The sequence below is a fragment of the Candoia aspera genome, chromosome 4 (genome assembly GCF_035149785.1).
Source record: "Candoia aspera isolate rCanAsp1 chromosome 4, rCanAsp1.hap2, whole genome shotgun sequence".
Taxonomy (NCBI): domain Eukaryota; kingdom Metazoa; phylum Chordata; class Lepidosauria; order Squamata; family Boidae; genus Candoia; species Candoia aspera.
Window position 1 is genome coordinate 14,291,546 of NC_086156.1, and position 18,995 is coordinate 14,310,540.

The window sequence follows — 18,995 nt, forward strand, 5'->3', positions numbered from 1 at the left end:
TTCTATATGACAGTTTACAGCAGGTCCAGCTTAAGCAGGTTACAATATACAATACATCACAGTCAGTGACATGAATGAATATCATAAAACAATTAAAAACTTCACAAAGCAAGGTGAAAATCAAAGTTAAAGATATAAAACATCAACATCAACATAAAATTTGGGTAGCTACTTAAAACAGCTTCTGTGAGGAGGAGACTATGGTTTAAAGAATACATAGTCTAAATATGTACTAAACAGCACATGGACTCCTGTGGTCAGATTAGACCTTCCCAAGAAGGGGCACCATTGACAAATCATGGGGAATATGATTTGAAAGGCGCTCCTCACACTGCACTGATCTCGGCACTCAGAGACAATGTAGAGTCAAAGAGCATCCACAAAGTAGTTACTTGTTCATTCATGGGAAGAAATGCCTCACTCTGGAGGAAGAACAGCCCCTACTGGTTGACCAAATTCTTCCCAGACCATCAAACCTTCTCACCATTAAGTTTCAACATGTCACTTGGTCTGCAATCTAGTTCAAGCAAGAATCAATTACAAAGGCTGGCACCTTTGATGAAGGTGGAACAGAGAAGTAGAACAGAGGTGACATATAGGTCCACACTTTCCAACAAACACTCCCAGTGGCTTCATAAAGATGTTGAATAACATGGGGGATCAAATGGAACGCTTAATGTAGGAGCAGAAACACAGTAAGATAGTGCCCCCATCTCTAATTCTCTGAAGTGGTCCAGGAGGATACTACAGTTGACATTATCAAAAGTTGCTGAGATATCACCAAGCAGGAGCAAGCATGCATTGCCTCTATTCAGCCTTCTCAAGAGATTGTCTATCAGAACAACCAGTGCAGTCTCCATGCTATGACCCAGCCCCAAACCGGATCGAAGCAGATCTAGAATATCAAGTGTTTGGATTTGTTATTTTAGTTAATGGGGGCTCTCTCTGTAGTTAGCTAATGTTAGCAGATGACCAAAGAAGACATCATGCTTGTCACACAGTTTGAAAGCACAGCTGTTTTTCTTTTTTTAACTAAACAGAAGACATGAAGGTAGAGGCTATAAGCTAGATTGGAGCCACTGATTTAACCTTTTGTGACCCCAATTATCTCAACAGGAATTGAAGTCCCATTGCAAGTGTGGGATGGGGATGGAGCAGATCCAGTTTCAATGATCTAAAGTCCCTTTTTCTCACATGCCATAGTTCTAATCTGCTCCTTTTTTTCCTAGCTACTTCACTTAAAGAAGTGCTGTAAGGGTGAAATCTATCTCAAAATGAAAAGCTTACTTATTACTGAGCTTTCCTGTTAGGAAAATATCATTTTGGAAATAACTTGTATAAATCAGGTAACATGCTTACCAATCTTCCTTAAAGATGAAGTTACTATTTAACTTTGAGAACCTTCAGAACCAGTTACTTCTCCAGATAGCATCATTACCAATTATTCAGGGGAAAGGAAAAGGAAAGGATCGTATAAATGCTACATCTTATGAGTGGGAAAACATGAGTTTTGAGAATTGTACTTCAATACTATATTGCAAAATATGAAAGGCTGAAAAGATTTTGGAATATGAGTCACAAAAAGAAAAATGGCTGAAAACATTTAGTCTAAAGTAGATAGGTGAATATTGAGGAAGAGAAAGAACTGTTGGATCTACCCACCAAAGACAAGAGAAAGGGTAAGCAGATGTTAACTATATTTAAAATATATGAACGCTGATTGTGTTGGTAAGCATATGTATATACTGTACATTGTTTCACCCGCAACAACTATTTCATATTTGAAGTCATGGACAGGCGAATCTGATGTGTGAATTTAACTCCAGATGCAAATCTTAAACTGATGATATAAAACTAGTTGTATTTTAACTCAGGAGTTCAACCATGATCTTTTGTATACACTCACCAGGGTGACAATAGCACATTCGGCAGTTAGTTGAGCAGCACTGAACAACGTCCGCACAAAGCGGTAAATCTGCTTCTGTTCTGGATCATGTTTGTCATAATCTGGTGGCACTTCAGATTTCTGGGGAAATAATATTATTAGAAATGAGAATGTGTTACATATAATTTGGGGAAAAGTGGCAGAAGTAAAGGGTAGAGAAGTGGCAGAATCCATATCATGCATTCCAAATTTTCATTATCATCCTTATGTAAGTGAGCTTTACCGAAAGGGGGTGGAGGTTTTCATCAAAAATATCTAAGAGCATTCTTCCATCTGTGTCCCTAAAGAGGGAAGGAAAAGAAGAGAATCAGTACCAACGTTCCTGAACAAACAGAGAGACACACTTATGAAAGACAGAAAGGCCTACAGAAATAGCTGATCTGGGACATAGTCCCATCCTGTAGTGTGTAAAAAAGAGCCACACAGACATGGACAATCAACTTGGTAGGGGGGCAATGACTACATGGAAGAGGAACACCACACTAGTAGTTTCTTCCTGCATTTGTCCATGGAAAACTACTGGGCGTTACCATGCTGGAAAAGGATGAATCAGTCCCTACTCATTTGCAAAACTATTTTAGCCATGGAGGACATTTGCAGACAGACAGACAGACAGACAGACAGACAGACCTAAAATCCCCACATGTAACAGCCAGTCAAGCAAAGAAGTGCTGTATTTAGTTTAGCTCAGAATATGAGAGGGGACTCTTTATTATTTTGAAATCTTAATTTAATATAAAATTAACAAGAGCAATCCTTGGAGGAATGAAAGTGAGAGTCTCAAGGCCATCTTACTGACTGATCAGGTATAGAACAGTATAGCTTCTCTTTTCATTCAACTCAATGGTGTTGTTTATAGATTCTCTTTCTTTTTCATTCCCACTGATTATTTCCATAGTATTTGTCAGGTTTAAGGGATTTGGGACAGGGGGTGCGGGAGGCAGACTGGCATACATCCTTTTTGGAATCCAAAGCCATTCCCAACCCATCCCCAGGACCCTAAACAAGCTTGGATCCGATCACTGAATGCATCATTTTACTTCCACTGGCAGAATTCAGCCTCCACCATGCAACGGGGGGTGGGGGTGGGGGGGAGACAGGAATAGGAATGCACTTTAAAGAATGATTTATCAAAAGCACAGGAGCTTTTAATCTTTGTGCCATCCATTGTTTCTATTAGATACCAATGTAAATAGTATCACTAAACTATAATGGGGTCAGTTGACACACAGCATCTGCACTCAGTTTCATCACACAAAATATTTGCTTAGCAGCAGAGGCTGCCTTCATAGCCTGCTGGTGAGCTTTTAATCGGCACATAGCTAATTATTCCAGGGAGAAAGAATGCTGGATAAATTAGAGTTTGGATTTGAACTAGATGGACCTATCTTACATTGTTCAGACCAAGGTTTCTCAACCAGGGTTCCATGGAACCCTAGGGTTCCATGAGAGGTCACTAGAGGTTCCCTGGAAGATCATGGTTTATTTAAAAAATTATTTCAAATTTGGGCGACTTGACATTAAAGAGGTATGTTTCATTCTTTATTTTTAGTTTAAGAACATGGTGAATGCCCATAATACGGGCTTACCCATGAAACAAATTTTCTAACTTCTAGCCTGTATTTGAGCCCAAATGTGCAGGGGAGGCCCGAAAAATATTTCAAGGGTTCCTCTCGGTCAAAAAGTTGAGAAAGGCTGGTTCAGACTGACTAGGCAATGTTACACTACCTCCAGGACAACAGCAGAGGGCACATGCACATCATGCTAGGGCACTGATGATCAGATTCAGAAAGTTTCTGTTTGGATTTTTAAAAACAAATAGCGAGCAGAAGCTCTTCTTTGCTGACTACTCATGGCCAGCTTTTCTCCTGGGTCCTCAAAATTTGTGTCCCATCACCCATTCTTTGGGTCTTACTGTGTGCCCTTCATTACAACATGGTAAATGGGGCAGAAGAACCTTGAAAGGATGAGAAGAGAATAGGAAGCATAACTGTATCCTCTGAACATACTCCATGAACGCTAGTTCAGTAACATTAGGTTTACAGAGGTATAAATCTTTGACAAGACTTCAACTTAGAAGATGGGCTTCAAGTGAATTTAAAAAAGCACTCCTTTGTAATGAGCTCAATTCCTGGTGACTACCTGGGCAAGCCCATATAGTTTCATGGCAGAAGGACAGAAGTGGCTTGTGGAATAAAAGGATTTTAGTGTTCTATTTTTTTTCCCCATGGCTGCCAGTTAAATCTGCAGTGACTATGAGCGTCAATGTGAGCATCAATGTGTCCACAAACAACTCCTGTGCTGCCCATCAGGCTCCATAATCCACTTGACTTTTTAAACAAATTAATCTTGACATGAAGTAAAGCAAATCATCAGCCTCCAACATCATATTTATTTCCATCACATGTGAACTCCAAAGAGACTCAGAAAGCAGTCTTAGAAAAACAAAATAACGGATAGCTGTAATCTAAGGCTTTGATTGAAAATGTGGTGATCTGACCAAGACAAACAGCAAAGGAAACTTGATCTGGCAGGAAGCATCCCAGGGGACTAGAGGGGATAATCTCAAGCAGTTTGTTTTTCATACAATAGATGTTTCGTGACTGATTCTGTCCACCAAATATGCATATGTCTCAATATTCCAAATCTGATCACCAACACCCAAGGATTAGAGACATCTATGTAGCATAGGCTTACTATATGAATGGCAATGTATCAATAACGGTGCTGGTTTTGAGTTACATCTATGTAATTTACTGCTTAGGATCCTGTCTATACCTCCTTTCTACCTCTGTATTCTATCTGCTGATCTTGTCAAGATGCTTTAAAGTAAAGCAATAGCTGCAGTCAGAACTATGGAAAGGAAGTATGAAGATCTTTCCTAAGGTTCATTTTAAAAAGGATTACATGTTTATTCCAACTTTGAGTCTCAGTATAGTTCAGCTATACTTTAAGGTCTTCATCCATGGTTACCATGGTTCCATCAGAACGGTTTCTCTACAGCTTCTTTCATGTTTGGGATTATGGAATCATATGGGCATGGTCAATTATGCTGGTCTTTCTTGTCTATCACTTGTCTCCCAGGAGCCATTGTGTGGGAAGGACATGTACTGTCTGAGTTGTGATATTCAAGGCAGCATATGCGGTAGCACTGAACATTCATCAGGTATCACTAGTTTGCAAACTATCTTATAAGCTACTGAAATGAAAAAATAGGAAAGAACAATTAATTAGTACTTGAACTATTTCAAATTCAAACATACCTGTTTTTGATATGGTAGTATATTGCAAGAGCTACACTATAAAAGAAAATGTAGAGTTAGTGTCTTAATACATAACTGAACATTTTGCATCTTAGTACTAAACTTTACAAGTAAGTTAACCTTTTTGGAGGCCCATTCAACCAATCATAGGTCAATTTCTTACCAAAGGACAGAATGAAGGTCAATAAAAGCAACAGAAAGTTCATCTACAGAAAATTGTACTGAATGCCATCATCTGTACAGGACTGAGTCAAGATATTTTATTGCCTGAAGACAAGAATTAGAGGACGTTTTCTTCCCTCATTTCATGGATAGAAGATGACTGGACTAACAGTTGCATCTTATTTCAATGTTGATAACAGTACAATATTCTACAACACACCATAGGGAGCAAAGAAGTTAGTTAGTTGATTTTTATCAGCTGATGTGCTGATAGAAGAAACAGGAGGTTGACACTGCTGCATACTAGTATTCATTGCCTAAGATAATAATCCCCCTTTGGGGCTGGTCCTGCCCTTATATAATACCATATAAATAGCTTTTTCAGATTTATATATTTATAAAAGAGGTAGAGTTTTGAAGAAAAAATTCAAAGGAAAAAAGGACATTGAGACCATCAAGGACATAAGTGTTTTCAACTTTTTTAGGAGTATCTTTGGCAAAAGAATTGCCACGATTATCTGCAGCTCTGTAACTCAAATGCAGTTGGATAGATTACAAAACCAAACTGAGTAGGTTCAGGGGATGCAAAAAAGACCCAAAGGTGGAAAGAGCAAAGGAAACAAATGGACCAATGGCAGGTTGTCTTGTAGAAAGTAAACCAATTACAGGAGAGAAAAAGGGAAGTGGGAATGACAAAACAGCAAGTCCTGAAGGTAAGGAAGATCTAGAAAATAAAGGAAATGATTTAATTGAATGAAAGAGATAAGGCAACAAGGATATGAAAGAACTTTTTTGGATAAAAGTTCATTGGCAGTGAGAACAGAGAATGGCATGACTTGGAAAAGTCACAGAGATACCAGGCAAGACGTTAGTATTTTGAGACAAACTACAGGTCTACCGAAAAAGTGTGATGGAGACTGACAACTTTAATAAACAAAGGGATTTTATTGTCTCTATTTGCTGACAACTTGTTATCAATTATTCAATGTCCAGGAGCTTTGTTTGGATTTGTAACTTCCAACTAATAAATAACCATAAAAGAATCATCATCATGCGCTATGGTTGTAGAACTTTCTGTCAGAAGAGCTTTACAAAATCATCATCAATTCTATGATATATAAGTTATATATAAGACAAAATTGAAAGCGTGTTCCAATCATACTGTATTTTGTCTTTCATGGGATTTCAAAAGCTGTTGGCAGAAAATATTTGTGGCCCTTCTGAAAGTTCACACCATTTTCAGAAAGCAATATGCCAACACTTGAATGCTAGGAGAGCTGAGACACTCAACTGTGCAAAATAAAAACTACAGAGAATGTCAATCTGATTTAGAGGTTCCTGGCCTGGAATGTGCTTGCATCCACATAAAGACTGAAACTCTAAGGCAATTATGAAAACATTGGTGGTGGTGGTGGTATCTATGGCACACACAAGCACAGCTAAGTATGATGGAAACTACTTCACGGTCATATATCTGTATCAATCCAGGCAGACATAACAACAACCCTCAAAACTGCAGTAAAAAACGGAAATGATTATCAAAACAACTGGGCAGTTCCAAAAGTATCTCAGTGTTTGAGATTTATCATGGGTCATTAAAAAAAAGACAAAAAATGCATCAGAACAAAATCAGAAGTAGAATTTTAGATTTATCCAGGCACACAAAAGTGTGGCTATGGAAGTGTATCCACATTTTGGAACTGCTAACCAGAAATGAAAATATTTGCTGCTGTAGTTTTAACAAACAGGAAGGAAGGAAAGAAGGTGTCATGGTTCCTGTTTCAATGTTCCTGTGAACATTGTAACTAGTTCCTATGCAATGCTGGTGTTGACACATGTTACTGTTTGGGAGGGGGCTGCTCTTGTTCTTTGTACCAAGCACTAATGTAGAGACTTTGGAAGGTCTATTTGGGTTATCTCACCTGTTCAAGGACACTTTCCCGAAGACCAGCAGGAACAGTTAGGAACACCTGCAGGCTGCGGGGAGTGGACTCTTTCTGACTCTGGGGGGAAGGATTGGAACTGTTTAAGCTTTAATTGTTTGAAAGACCTGCGTTTTTGCCATTCTCAGCTTTGCTCTTGAACTTGCATACTATCCAGTAATAAATCAGATATCCATAAGCTTCTTGTGTGAGTCTGGTTGGAAACTTGGGTAGGTGTTCATCACAGAAGGAAACATGTTTTTCCTTATTTAACAGTCATCCAAATATGGTCTTCCTGAGAGAACTGCCAATTTTAAAGTTCGCCCTTTAGTTACACATTTTAAAACTTCAAGTGCAACCTTGCCACAACATGCAAATTTTCAAGAAAGGGTGTATCTACTCCAGAGCTTCTCTAATTAAACTGTAAGGATGTGTACCATAATTGGGACCAGAATTTCTGTTGCTAAGCAATGTGATCATAAAGCAAGACGTCACATGGCCACATAGCTTAGTGATGGCAATCCCAGCAGTCCCTGTTGCCATCATTAAGCAAATCCCACCCAGTCATTAGGTGAGGAGCTACCCCGATCCAAGCCATTCCTGGCTTGGTCTCTCCCAGCCCAAGCTTCAGTTCTTCCAAGGTAAGGGAATGCCTCCTCTTCAACTCATCCCACCCACCTATCTTCCCCCATCTCTACCCTTTTGGTCGCCCTGCACTCCACTGCCTCTGCTGCCCCGTGCTCTGCTGGCCCTATTGCCCTGCCGGCCTGCACAATGGCCGCAACTTCAGGGACTGGGTGTAAGTACCATTCATTCAAAACTGCCATAACTTCACACAGTCACTGAACAAATGGTTGTTAAGTGAAGATTATCAGTATTAAGTCCCTCCTCTTCTAGAGTGCTGCTGCTGGAAACAAATATTCAGACACAATGCAAAGCACTTTTATTTATTTTATTTTCATTTATTTATTTATTTGAGCAAAGAAATGCTGCCATACCCACCACTTAATTGTATACTTGAGGTTGGGCTGACTGACTGTGCTGTCATCCAGGAAAATAGTGGAACAGGAACTGTATTTCCTTCTCAATTGACCAGGAGGATGCTAGAAAACAAGCATACAAAAAGAACAGTGGCACTCACGTAATGCCAACGTCATTTCTTCCTAAGAAAATAGTAATTCAGTAAACAGCTTCTCTCTGCCCCTGGCACATGCATGAATACATTCAAGTCAACATAATCTGGGCAAAAATCAGAGAGCTTGGGCATCCTGTGAATCACACAGAAGTTACTCTTTTTTTGCTTGCTGCTCAGATGAAAAGATTATTCCCAAGATATCAGTTCGTTCTTCAAAGTGCAGCAGCTGGATAGAACCCCTACATATGAAAGAGGCAAGATGTACATTTTTATATAATGGAGGGTTCATAATGGATGATAAATAGAAAATATACCATAGACTTGCATTTCACTCTGATTAATGTTTTTTTAGGTTTGACAGCACAACACACGGCATCTGCTATCAGTAAAAGAAAGGGAGATATGAAGCCAACATGTATTTTCCCACCAATGTGATTCTAGCTTAATGATGTTCATCTTTGTATATCCTGTATCCAAAAGGTGGAAAAGACATAATTGGATAGAAATATTTTGAACAAGATTTTAATTTGATTTTCTTCTTTGGCCCTCTCACTTAAGCTATAGTGACAAAGGAGAGAAACAAGAAGGGACATTGTCACTAAGTTCACGCAAAACATGTGTGATTAGAGGCTTAGCATGTTGTGTGTGAACCTAGTCATTATGGTCCATAAACCATGGCTTAATTACTTATTATGTTGTGCAATTTGAACCAATTATGACTTACCCAATGATTAAGCCAACTTAACTGTGATGTGTGATCTTAGCCACTGTATGAACCATGTCCAACTCAGGCCCATTAAGTCTGTTAGGGCATAACGCTCTACTTTGCCAATCACAAAATCACAAGGTTGGAAGGTCTTCTACTTCAGCGCAGGAATTCTCAGACCGTACCACACAAACTGCTGTGAACAAACATTGCTTGAAAACCTCCAGTGATGGAGCCCCCATGACTCCAGGAGGTAGGGTTAATAGCTTTCACAGCCAGGAAATTCCTCCTTATTTCACGTTTGGATCTGGAGTGGCAATGCAGAAGACCATTGTATTGCGAGGAGTTATGTGACTTTTTAAAATTTCTCCTCCATATTAAGAAGGATATAGAAGTTTAGAGTTCACTCTGAGTCACGAGAACGTTTAGCTGGCTTGTTTTTACTTTTGCCTGGGAAATAAGGGAGGAAGAAGAAAGGAATCTTTACATAGTTGTGGGAGGACCTCAAAATCATTTAGGATATTGTTATTGCTTATAGGTATAGTTCCCAGACATACCAGGGTTTTGTTAGTTCACACCATGAGCAGGTACACCGTCTAGTAAAGGTCAGGTCCTGCAATCTTGGTACCACAGAAACAGAGTCATGATGAGGCTTTAGTGCCAGACTTTGATAAAAACTTTAAGATTGCCCCTTGAACTTGGAGCTTCAACACAGACCCTGGTACCAGGTGCTATGTGACTTGCACATTTTGGGGTCTCTCTGCTGTTGTTTCACTGGGGATCCTGATGGCTGGAGATTGGTTATCATCTGGCTTGGTATGTTATGCTTTTGTATTGCATGTGGTTGTACTTCATGCTTTTGTATTTCTGTTTCAATTTGCCTGCTAATTTTAACAATAAATTTTAAAAATTTCCTTACCTACTGGTGCGTTCATTGTCTCTGGATCCTAAAAGAACCAATTGTCTGGCACCTGGCTAGTGCTTGGCAATACAGGATCTGCCTCTTTTGGCAGCTTTAGCACACTGCTGGCTCATGCTTAATTTGCACAATATATCTGGGGGCATCAGATTTGGGAAAGATGGTATATGTTTGCTACTCAATTGATTCCATGAGACACTATGGCAATGTCATCAACCTTCAGCTTGGTTTTTTCCCCCCTTTTTAATGAATTGCTAAGAGATGAAGAAGTCTGTAGTATTGCTACTTCACCCTCATTATATTTATTCTGGGACTCAAAATATGCCAGGCACGCTCTGACAGGATAAAAGATTGGAGATTTAATCATAAGGAAATACCTTAACAAAATTACCAATTTAATCCACACTGCGGCAATATAATCCACATTAGCTCAGCCAATAAATATGTAAGTAGTAAACTAGGGCTAAGTGTGGAACACTGTACTATCATAGAATGGTGTGAAGATATTGCAAAAATATCTATTTTCTAATACTAAAGACGGAAACGACTTCTGTTTCTCCATATGTTATCTATGAACATATCCCAGAGCAAAAATAGGCCTCCCCAAAAGAATTTGACCTCAAATCTCATCAAAATAATGGTAACTGTAATAAAACACATACAAATTGAGATCAACCGCAGCTAACTTGTATGCTTAGTTGAGCCAATCATCTATTCAGGTACTCATCACTCTGAAATGGTGAAGTGCTTTCTGTACCAAACTTTGAGACAAGTTAAAACTTGCCTCAAAAATATGGCGCCTAATATGGTATAGAGTAGTCAGTACAATGTAGTTGGACTAGGACTGAAGAAATCCAGATTCTTGTTCAATCTCTTCCATGGAAATTCACTGGGGGGATTTGGGCAGGTCATTCTCTTTTGCCCAACCTATCTCACAGGGTGGTTGTTGTGGGGATTAATAAAATGAGGTTCTTTAAGCTCCTGGAGAAAAGGTGGGATACAAACTGAATAAACAATAACAACAATAGTGTAATAGTAATATCGGTCTCCTCTCCTAATACAGCAAGCACTTGAAACCTTCTGATATGTAAGCAATAACACCCAGTCAATCAGTGTCCTTTTAAACAATGGTGTGAACTACAGTGTGTTTCTATGAGTTCAACAGAATGTTCTTCCTGATAGCTAGGTGTAAGATTCCAGTCTCACTCAATCACAGTTCGGGCCACAAGTTATGACTAACTTGATAGGGACTTAGTATGGAAATACTAATCCAACAATGATGTTAGAAGAGTACAACATCTTATGCCAAAACCACATATATGGAACCAAAAAGCAGTTTTTCATTGGTTCTTGTAAATAAGGTTTCATGAGACAGAGGAGAGACAGCCAGTTTCCTAAATTTCCTGCGTGCAATAGTGAGTTCCTGACTGGTAAAGATTTAGGAGATGGTTATGGAAACACCTTACTTCAGATGCATTATGCAAAGACCTAGCTCTCTGGAGAAGGCTCTGAGGTTGGGAAACGTGGAAGGAAAGAGAAGAAGGAAAACAGCAGCAAGTTGATGCTGACTTGTTGGCACATAATCCATTCATCAGTCAGTAAGTAAACACCTAGTTGCAAGCCCTTCTATTATCAGCGAAAAGACCTGCCTCTTACTGGATAGCAGGAAGTCTCTTAGAAACAAATGAAAAAAGTCTCTGCTATAATGAATTAGGGGATAAATTGATTCTAAATGGGAAATAGTTCAGCTGTTAAAATGCTGGTAACTCCTTCCCTTTCATTTCAATAAATCTTGCTAAAGAAGACTCTGTGAGAATGTTGCTTAAACAGAGTAATGGTGAAAACAGCTGCCAGAAGGTCTAACACTGTGAATCAAAGGTTCCTTGAAGAATGGGAACCAACTCACTGTGGTCTTCAGGGGGAATATTCTATCTGCCTTAGAATAGTACCTTCTTCTCCCAAACTTAATGTCTTCGCATAGTTTAGGAAACACTAATTTAAGGTAACTTTAAGACCTGTATAAAAATTAAAAAATTAATGACATAATATCTCCACACTACTACAATGGGACTTTTTTTCCTAATATATCTATATGGTGACCAAATTGGAGCACCTGTTATGTTTTTCACATTTCCTTTTAAAAGAACAAGGAAAAGCAGTATTGGAATCATAACAGCAGAACCAACTTGCTTGGTCTGCAATGCACTGCTGAAAGTAGGGATGCCTCACCTGGAGCTTTTGAGCCACGTATAGCCCTTGACCATACAATTATAAAAATGAGCAGATGCTTTCTTGCTATTTCAGCTGAAACTAAAGAGCTCCACAGTAAACCATAACACAGGCTTAACATTTAAAAAGACAACAATCCTAAAATCAAAAAATAATACTGGTCCTGCCCATGTACCTGTGACCTTGTCCCATCCACTTTGCACTACTGTCCTGCCTACTATCCCAGAAGATGGTACTTGTGACTCCTAGCCACTCGAAAGCTGCCCACCCAAACCTAAACTTCGATGAGAAACTATGGATACTAAACTAACTGCAATCTGATTTGATCTCTATCCTGCCTTTCTTCTAGCAAGCTGAAATATCACACTGAGCACTCCCTCTTCCAGTTTTCCTCAACAACAAACTCATGAAATAAGATTGACTGAAAGAGAGCAACTGACCCCAAATCATCCAGTAAGCTTCCAGGGCTGAAGCTAGACTTGAGCTTGGGTCTCCCAATCCTGATCCAAAAAGCTGAACATCTCAGGCTATTACTACTGTCATTTTCTTCTACTTCACTTATAAACAACAGCCAAAGACTTAGATTCATAGGCTGGCAGATGCAGCAAATGAACCAGTGGCTCTTCAGGAGGATCAAGATGCACAAACCAGAAACTGAGAAAAAGACTTTGCTTGGCAAACAGACTAATTTCTTCTCTCCCTCCCTCCCTTCAAATCACAAAGAAATTGCCAGGAACCAAGCCCGTTACATTTGTGCCTGAGGCATTCTGTTGCTTTCCTTCACAAGAACATATTTGAAGTTCTGAAGATACATTGCAGCTATTTTGGCTCACAGTCTCACCACTGCATCCTTTCTGAACTTTCAGACCCCTGCTATTTTGCTCCCCGTTTGCTGCTGTTATGCTGTTTGCTGTCCCTGTTATTCTGGAGTGAGAGGGATGTTTGAACAGCCCTAATATTCAACAGAGGGCTCTGTATCAAAAGCAGAACAGCTGGCAGCTGAAAATCAGTGAGAAAAGATGAAGAAAATGTACAAGTTCAGAAGCCTTGTAGCAAGTTTAACTTTTTATAAATTCCCCCCTGACTGGGGTGTTTTTCCTAGCATTAGAAAAGCTGGAGAAAAGGAGGACAGGGGTTTTGATTTCTAAGATATTGAAAGGTTAGTAGCAACAGATCTTATGCCCAAACCCAGCAAGGCTGAGAAAGGATAGGGAAATAATTTAATTACAGGATTTCATTACCTTGACCAGGTGGCACAGCCAGTTTTGGTCAGCTATTGTGTGCTACTGAAGTTGAGTGGTGTGGCAGAACAAATCTCCCTATCTGAGCTTCCTGGGATTGTTTTGGGGATGATGCTGGTTATTTTGAAACAGTTCAACAGGCAGTTTCCATATTAGGAGAGGATCTGGAATGGCTAGCTGTCATGGTAATGAAGGACTAACCCAGGGCCAACCCAAGAAGATCTAGTGACTGGAGAAAGGGGAGGACCCACCATTTGAGGCTGAAAGATCTTGGGGATTCTTTTATGACATAATCTGGTTACCATGTTGGAATTTTAGCTGACATTTGAAATGTGAAAATGGTCTGGGCCATGGACACCATAGATCTTGAATATTCTCACAGTTGATATGGACCTGAGTTTGTTCCTTTGTGGTCTGACAAACCAACAGGCAAAAACAAAACACAAAAGTCCGCACAAGTAATAGTGACAGGATACTTATTAAGGTCATAATGAATTGCATCAAACCTACACTGATTTAAATACAGAAATAAAAACAGGATCAAGTAATTTGCGAAAGTACCTAAAACATGATCTGAAATTTACAGAGCATTATAACAAAATCATATTAGCTGCAAAACTTTGACTACCCTTGGAATATATTAAAGTCTCTTTTTCAGGCACTATATACTCAATAAAATTCCATTAGGCTGCATTCCTGGCTGTTTTTCTGGCAAGAGAGGCTTTTAGATGTAAATCCAAATTTACATTACTGACTTAATCTATGTAATTGCTTTATATGTAATGGAATAATTATGTAAACGATATGTATAACATAGATGATGTAAAAAGCCAATTACATAATGACACAAATAACATCAAATCATCTTGGAAGGAAAAGATTTTGTCCACTGTTTAGGTGTGAAGTCTTATGTATAATTTAGTCCATTGCATCCAAAAGCTGCTTAATGGAGGTCTGGAGACCAATACGTTTCACTGTATATTTTAAAGATGCTACTTGGCTAAAACATTTTTTTTTTTTACTTACATGGTTTATGTAAAGACTCTTCCGTTTTTCTCTCACTGTGAAAACACAAAATATAAGAGTTATATAATCTGAAGTCAATTGACTTTTGTAGCATCTATCATTAAAAAAGTGATGATCTTTGTAAAAATTGATAACCAAAAAAGGAAAACAAAAGCAATTTCTAACTTTATGTTTATATCCACTGTTACAGAAGTAATACATAACTGGAATGGTTACCCTTTGTAAGTTAAAACAAGATGTATTAAAATGCTGCTGTATAAAGGAAATGATCCTAATTTTACAATTCATTTATCTAGTTTGATTGAAACATCCAAGAACAAGAACATTTTTGATACATCTGAATAACTCTTACTAGTGAATCACGTTTCCCATCAGGCTTAACTTAAAATACTTACAGTATATATAACTTAATTTTGATTTTAAATAATTTGTCTTATTTCAGGTACAAAATTTCACTATCAAAACTTTTTAGATGCAAAGCTTTTAATATCAAAATCCAAGCATAAACTCCAACCAGAACTTTAGGCTACTAAAATAGTATTCACAGTATTTCACTCCATCACCCTCTTTGTCTTTCAATTGGTTCATATAGTTTTGGAATGCTGCCAGAGCATTCAATGACTAATAGAAGAGGTATCACATTACCCATTTTCTGAGTTTTCACATATGCATGAGTTTTCTTTGCTCAAAAATCCTCAGACAAACCTCACTTCTCATTGCTCACACAGTACACACTGACTTTTGAAAACTGACAAACCAACTGTCCTTTCCTGCAAGATATTAGATATCTCTAGAGCCTCTACACGTATCCAAGCTATAATGGACTGGATATAAAAGAACGAGATCAAGTTATTACTAATTCTCTGAGCTAGTCTTCAAGATTTTAAGATTAGGAAATATTTCCATTCTGCATGGAGTTGTACTCCCCCAAAAGTCGAAATCTGAAGTTAGAGACCCCCCTATATTTGGCATTGACACTGGATAGCCACATAGTATCTGTAGCAATATTTCAGTATCAGATAAACCAAATGCATTCCTATGTGGAAGAGAAAGCCCTGGCTTCAATGTGTCATAAGCTAGTAACTTCAAGGGCAATTCAACTTGCTGTTCATAATGCAGTTCTTGAATATGATTTGGAAATCTGGCTCACAACGTTGCAGCAAAAATGTACGGCGCTATCTTCTGGGGGTTCTACAGTCAGGACCAGAAATATTGGAACAAGGATAACTGTTTTGGCATTTGGCCTCTGTACACCATCACACTGAAGTTGAAAGGAAACACTCCCAGATGGGAGCGAAGTCAGGACTCTCAGCTGTAATTCAAGGTGTTTGACAAAAGTGGGGCACTAACCATTCAGGAAGTACAGCCAGTGGCATACACACACACCCACTGTTGGTGGCTCATAAGTAATGGAACAAACCAACATCATTACAAACATAAGGATCACCTTTAATACCTGGACGAAAATCCTTTGCAGTCAATGACTGCCTGAAGTCTGGAACCCATGGACATGACCAAATGCTGAGTTTCCTCCCTCAAGATGCTTTGCCAGGCCTTTACTGCAGCTGCCTTCAGCTGCTGCTTGTTTGTGGATCTTTCTGCCTTCAGTCTTGTCTTCAGTAAGTGAACAGCATGCTCTATTGGGTTGAGATCAGGTGACTGACTTGGCCATTGAAGAACATCCCACTTCTTTGCCTTGAGGAACTCTTGGGTAGCTTTTGCTGTATGTTTTGGGTTATTATCTATCTACAATATGAAGCGGTATCCTATCAGTTTGGCAGCATTTGGCTGAATCTGAGCAGAAAGTATAGCCTATACATTTCAGAATTCATCCTGCTGCTTTTATCAGCAGTCAGGTCATCAATAAACACCAGTGACCCAGTTCCATTGGCAGCCATACATGCCCATGCCATAACACTGCCTCCACCATGTTTGACAGATGATGTGGTATGCTTTGGATCATGAGCTGTTCCTTTCTTTCTCCATACTTTTCTCTTCCCATCATTCTGGTGCAAGTTAATCTTGGTTTCATCAGTCCAAAGAATCTTATTCCAGAACTGGGCAGGCTTTTTTAGGTATTTGCTGGCCAAGTCTAATCTGGCTTTTCTGTTCTTGAGCATTACCAGTGGTTTGCACCTTGTTGTGAAGCCTCTGTGTTTATATTCATAAAGCCGTCTCTTGACTGTAGATGTTGACAATGACATGCCTACCTCCTCAAGAGCGTTCTTGACCTGGCTAGATGTTGTGAAAGGGTTCCTCTTCACCATGAGCAAAATTCTGCAGTCATCCACTGTAGTTGTCTTCCGTGGTCTTCCAGGCCTTTTGCTGTTGCTGAGCTTGCCAGTTAATTCCTTCTTTTTCAGGAAGTTCCAAACTGTTGTACTGGCCACTCCCAATGTTTTTGCTATCTCTCTGATGGGTTTATTTTGTTTTCTCAGCCTAATGATGGCCTCCTTCACTAGCATGGACACTTCTTTGGACCTCATGTTGAGAGTTCCAGTGAACAGCTACCAAATGCAAATGTAACACTCAGAACCACCTCCAGGCCTTTTATCTGCTTGATTGGTCATGGGGTACCCAGGAAACAGGCCACACCTGGCCATGCAGCTGCTTGTCAGCCATTCGGTCCATTACTTATGAGCCACCAATGATGGGTGTGTGTATATGCCACTGGCTGTACTTCCTGAACGGTTAGTGCCCCACTTTCGTCAAACCCCTTGAATTACAGCTGAAAGTCCTGACTTCGCTCCCATCTGGGTGTGCTTCCTTTCAACTTCGATGTGGTGGTGTAGGAGGCCAAATGCCAAAACAGTTATCCTTGTTCCAATATTTCTGGTCCTGACTGTACATTACCCTTGTGCTGAAATATCTTTATTGCTTGCTAATTACTTTCCAAGTCCAATTCAAGTTGCTAACTATGGAGCATAAAGCTCTCTGTTCACCAACTAAAGGGGTTTGTAGGAACCATGCCTAGTTGTGGAATATGCATGTTGGTGGGCCTCCAACCAAACAATTCTTAACGTCTTGATTGTTCCAAATGGGTTGTATACATTTGAGTAGATTACCATTCAAAGTACTACTGTTCCAGGTAAGTACAGGTAGTCCTCATTTAGTTATCACAATTGGGATCAGCAGCTCTGTTATTAAGCGAAGCAGCTGCTGAATGGAAAATCCACAAAAGATTTCCTTTTCCCCAGTCCCTCATCCTTTGGAATGCTCACCCTGGCACTGGGATAGCTGGCTCAAAACTGACAAGACTAATCAGTTTCACACCTTCAGCTTTGTTTCCCTCCTAACAGGATAATTACCCTGGCACTGGGATAATTAGCAAAAAGGAAATTGATCTTTGCATTTACATTCATTGGAGAGGAAGGGATTACAAGAGAGTAAGCAGGCACACATGGGGAAAACACATTGAAAAAAATTTGGTGTCAGCAGCCCTCAGCGTGCTTGGGGCTGGGAGCCATGAGTTTGCTATGCAAACAGCCTGATGTATTCCCCATTGTGTGCCTGCTTACTCTCTTGTAATCCCTTCTTCTCCAATCTCCCTGCTCTGTGAAGGGGAGAATGGGTCAGCACAGAAGAGATTGCCTATAGAAATCACTTGTATTTTTTCCACTCCCCCCACCCCCTGGTTGCTTATTTAAGCAATCTCTCTGCTTGGGGCTGCAGGTGCCACCACATTCCTTTCAATGTGCACTCCCCATTGTGTGCCTGCTTACTCTCTTGTAATCCCTTCCCCTCCAATCTCTCCACTTTGCAAGGGAAAAAAAGAAAAACAACATGTCAGGCACCGGACAACGTATACCAACTGTAATGGCAATCAGTGACTGAGGGTCACTGCAAAGGTTGTAAATGCAGGCATTGGTTGTAAAGTTATTTTTTCAGCACTGTTGTAACTTTTAACGGTTGCTGAACAAGGCAGTCACTAAGCAAGGACCACCTGTAACAAGTTTTTTCATTCAAAAGCTACCAAGTTTTCTTACTCTCCTTTCCATCTCTTTTAGTGTCACTGTAATGGTTGCCTATTCTAAAACACCATCAGACTCATGAGCAGGAATTCAAAGATATCTGATTTATTAAAGAATAGTATGCAGGACCACAGAGAAAGCTGAGAATGATGAAAGCGCGCCAAATTCAAACTAAAAACCCTCGGTGCAAATGAAATCCCTCCCCCCGTAGAATCTTCTCAAGTTCACAATCCCAGGTGCTCCTAACGGTTTCTGATGGTCTGTGGGAAAAGGCCTTGAACAGAGAACATAACCCAAACACATTCCATTGTACTGATTTCACATACAGAGCTTGGGACAAGGTCTCACAGCAGCTCCCTCCCAAACAGAAACGCGTGTCAGCACCATGGCATGTGAAACGTTACGATGTATAAACTACATTGAATCAGTGAACATGACAGTCACTGAACCTATTCACATCTCTTTCATTTAAATAA

The 18,995-nt window shown here is 39.6% G+C and overlaps 1 protein-coding gene across 2 annotated transcripts in view; it reads right to left on the reverse strand.

The window, feature by feature from the left end:
* Window positions 1–18,995, reverse strand: part of CCNY (cyclin Y) — a 106,130-nt gene that overhangs the window by 10,838 nt on the left and 76,297 nt on the right. For both annotated transcript variants that reach the window (XM_063303427.1, XM_063303426.1), the window contains exons 3-7: window positions 14,549–14,583; window positions 8,295–8,395; window positions 5,209–5,244; window positions 2,169–2,226; window positions 1,907–2,026 (exon numbers count right to left, since the gene is read on the reverse strand). In XM_063303427.1, coding sequence (XP_063159497.1) covers window positions 1,907–2,026; window positions 2,169–2,226; window positions 5,209–5,244; window positions 8,295–8,395; window positions 14,549–14,583 — 350 coding nt within the window. The remainder of the gene's footprint in view (window positions 1–1,906; window positions 2,027–2,168; window positions 2,227–5,208; window positions 5,245–8,294; window positions 8,396–14,548; window positions 14,584–18,995) is intronic.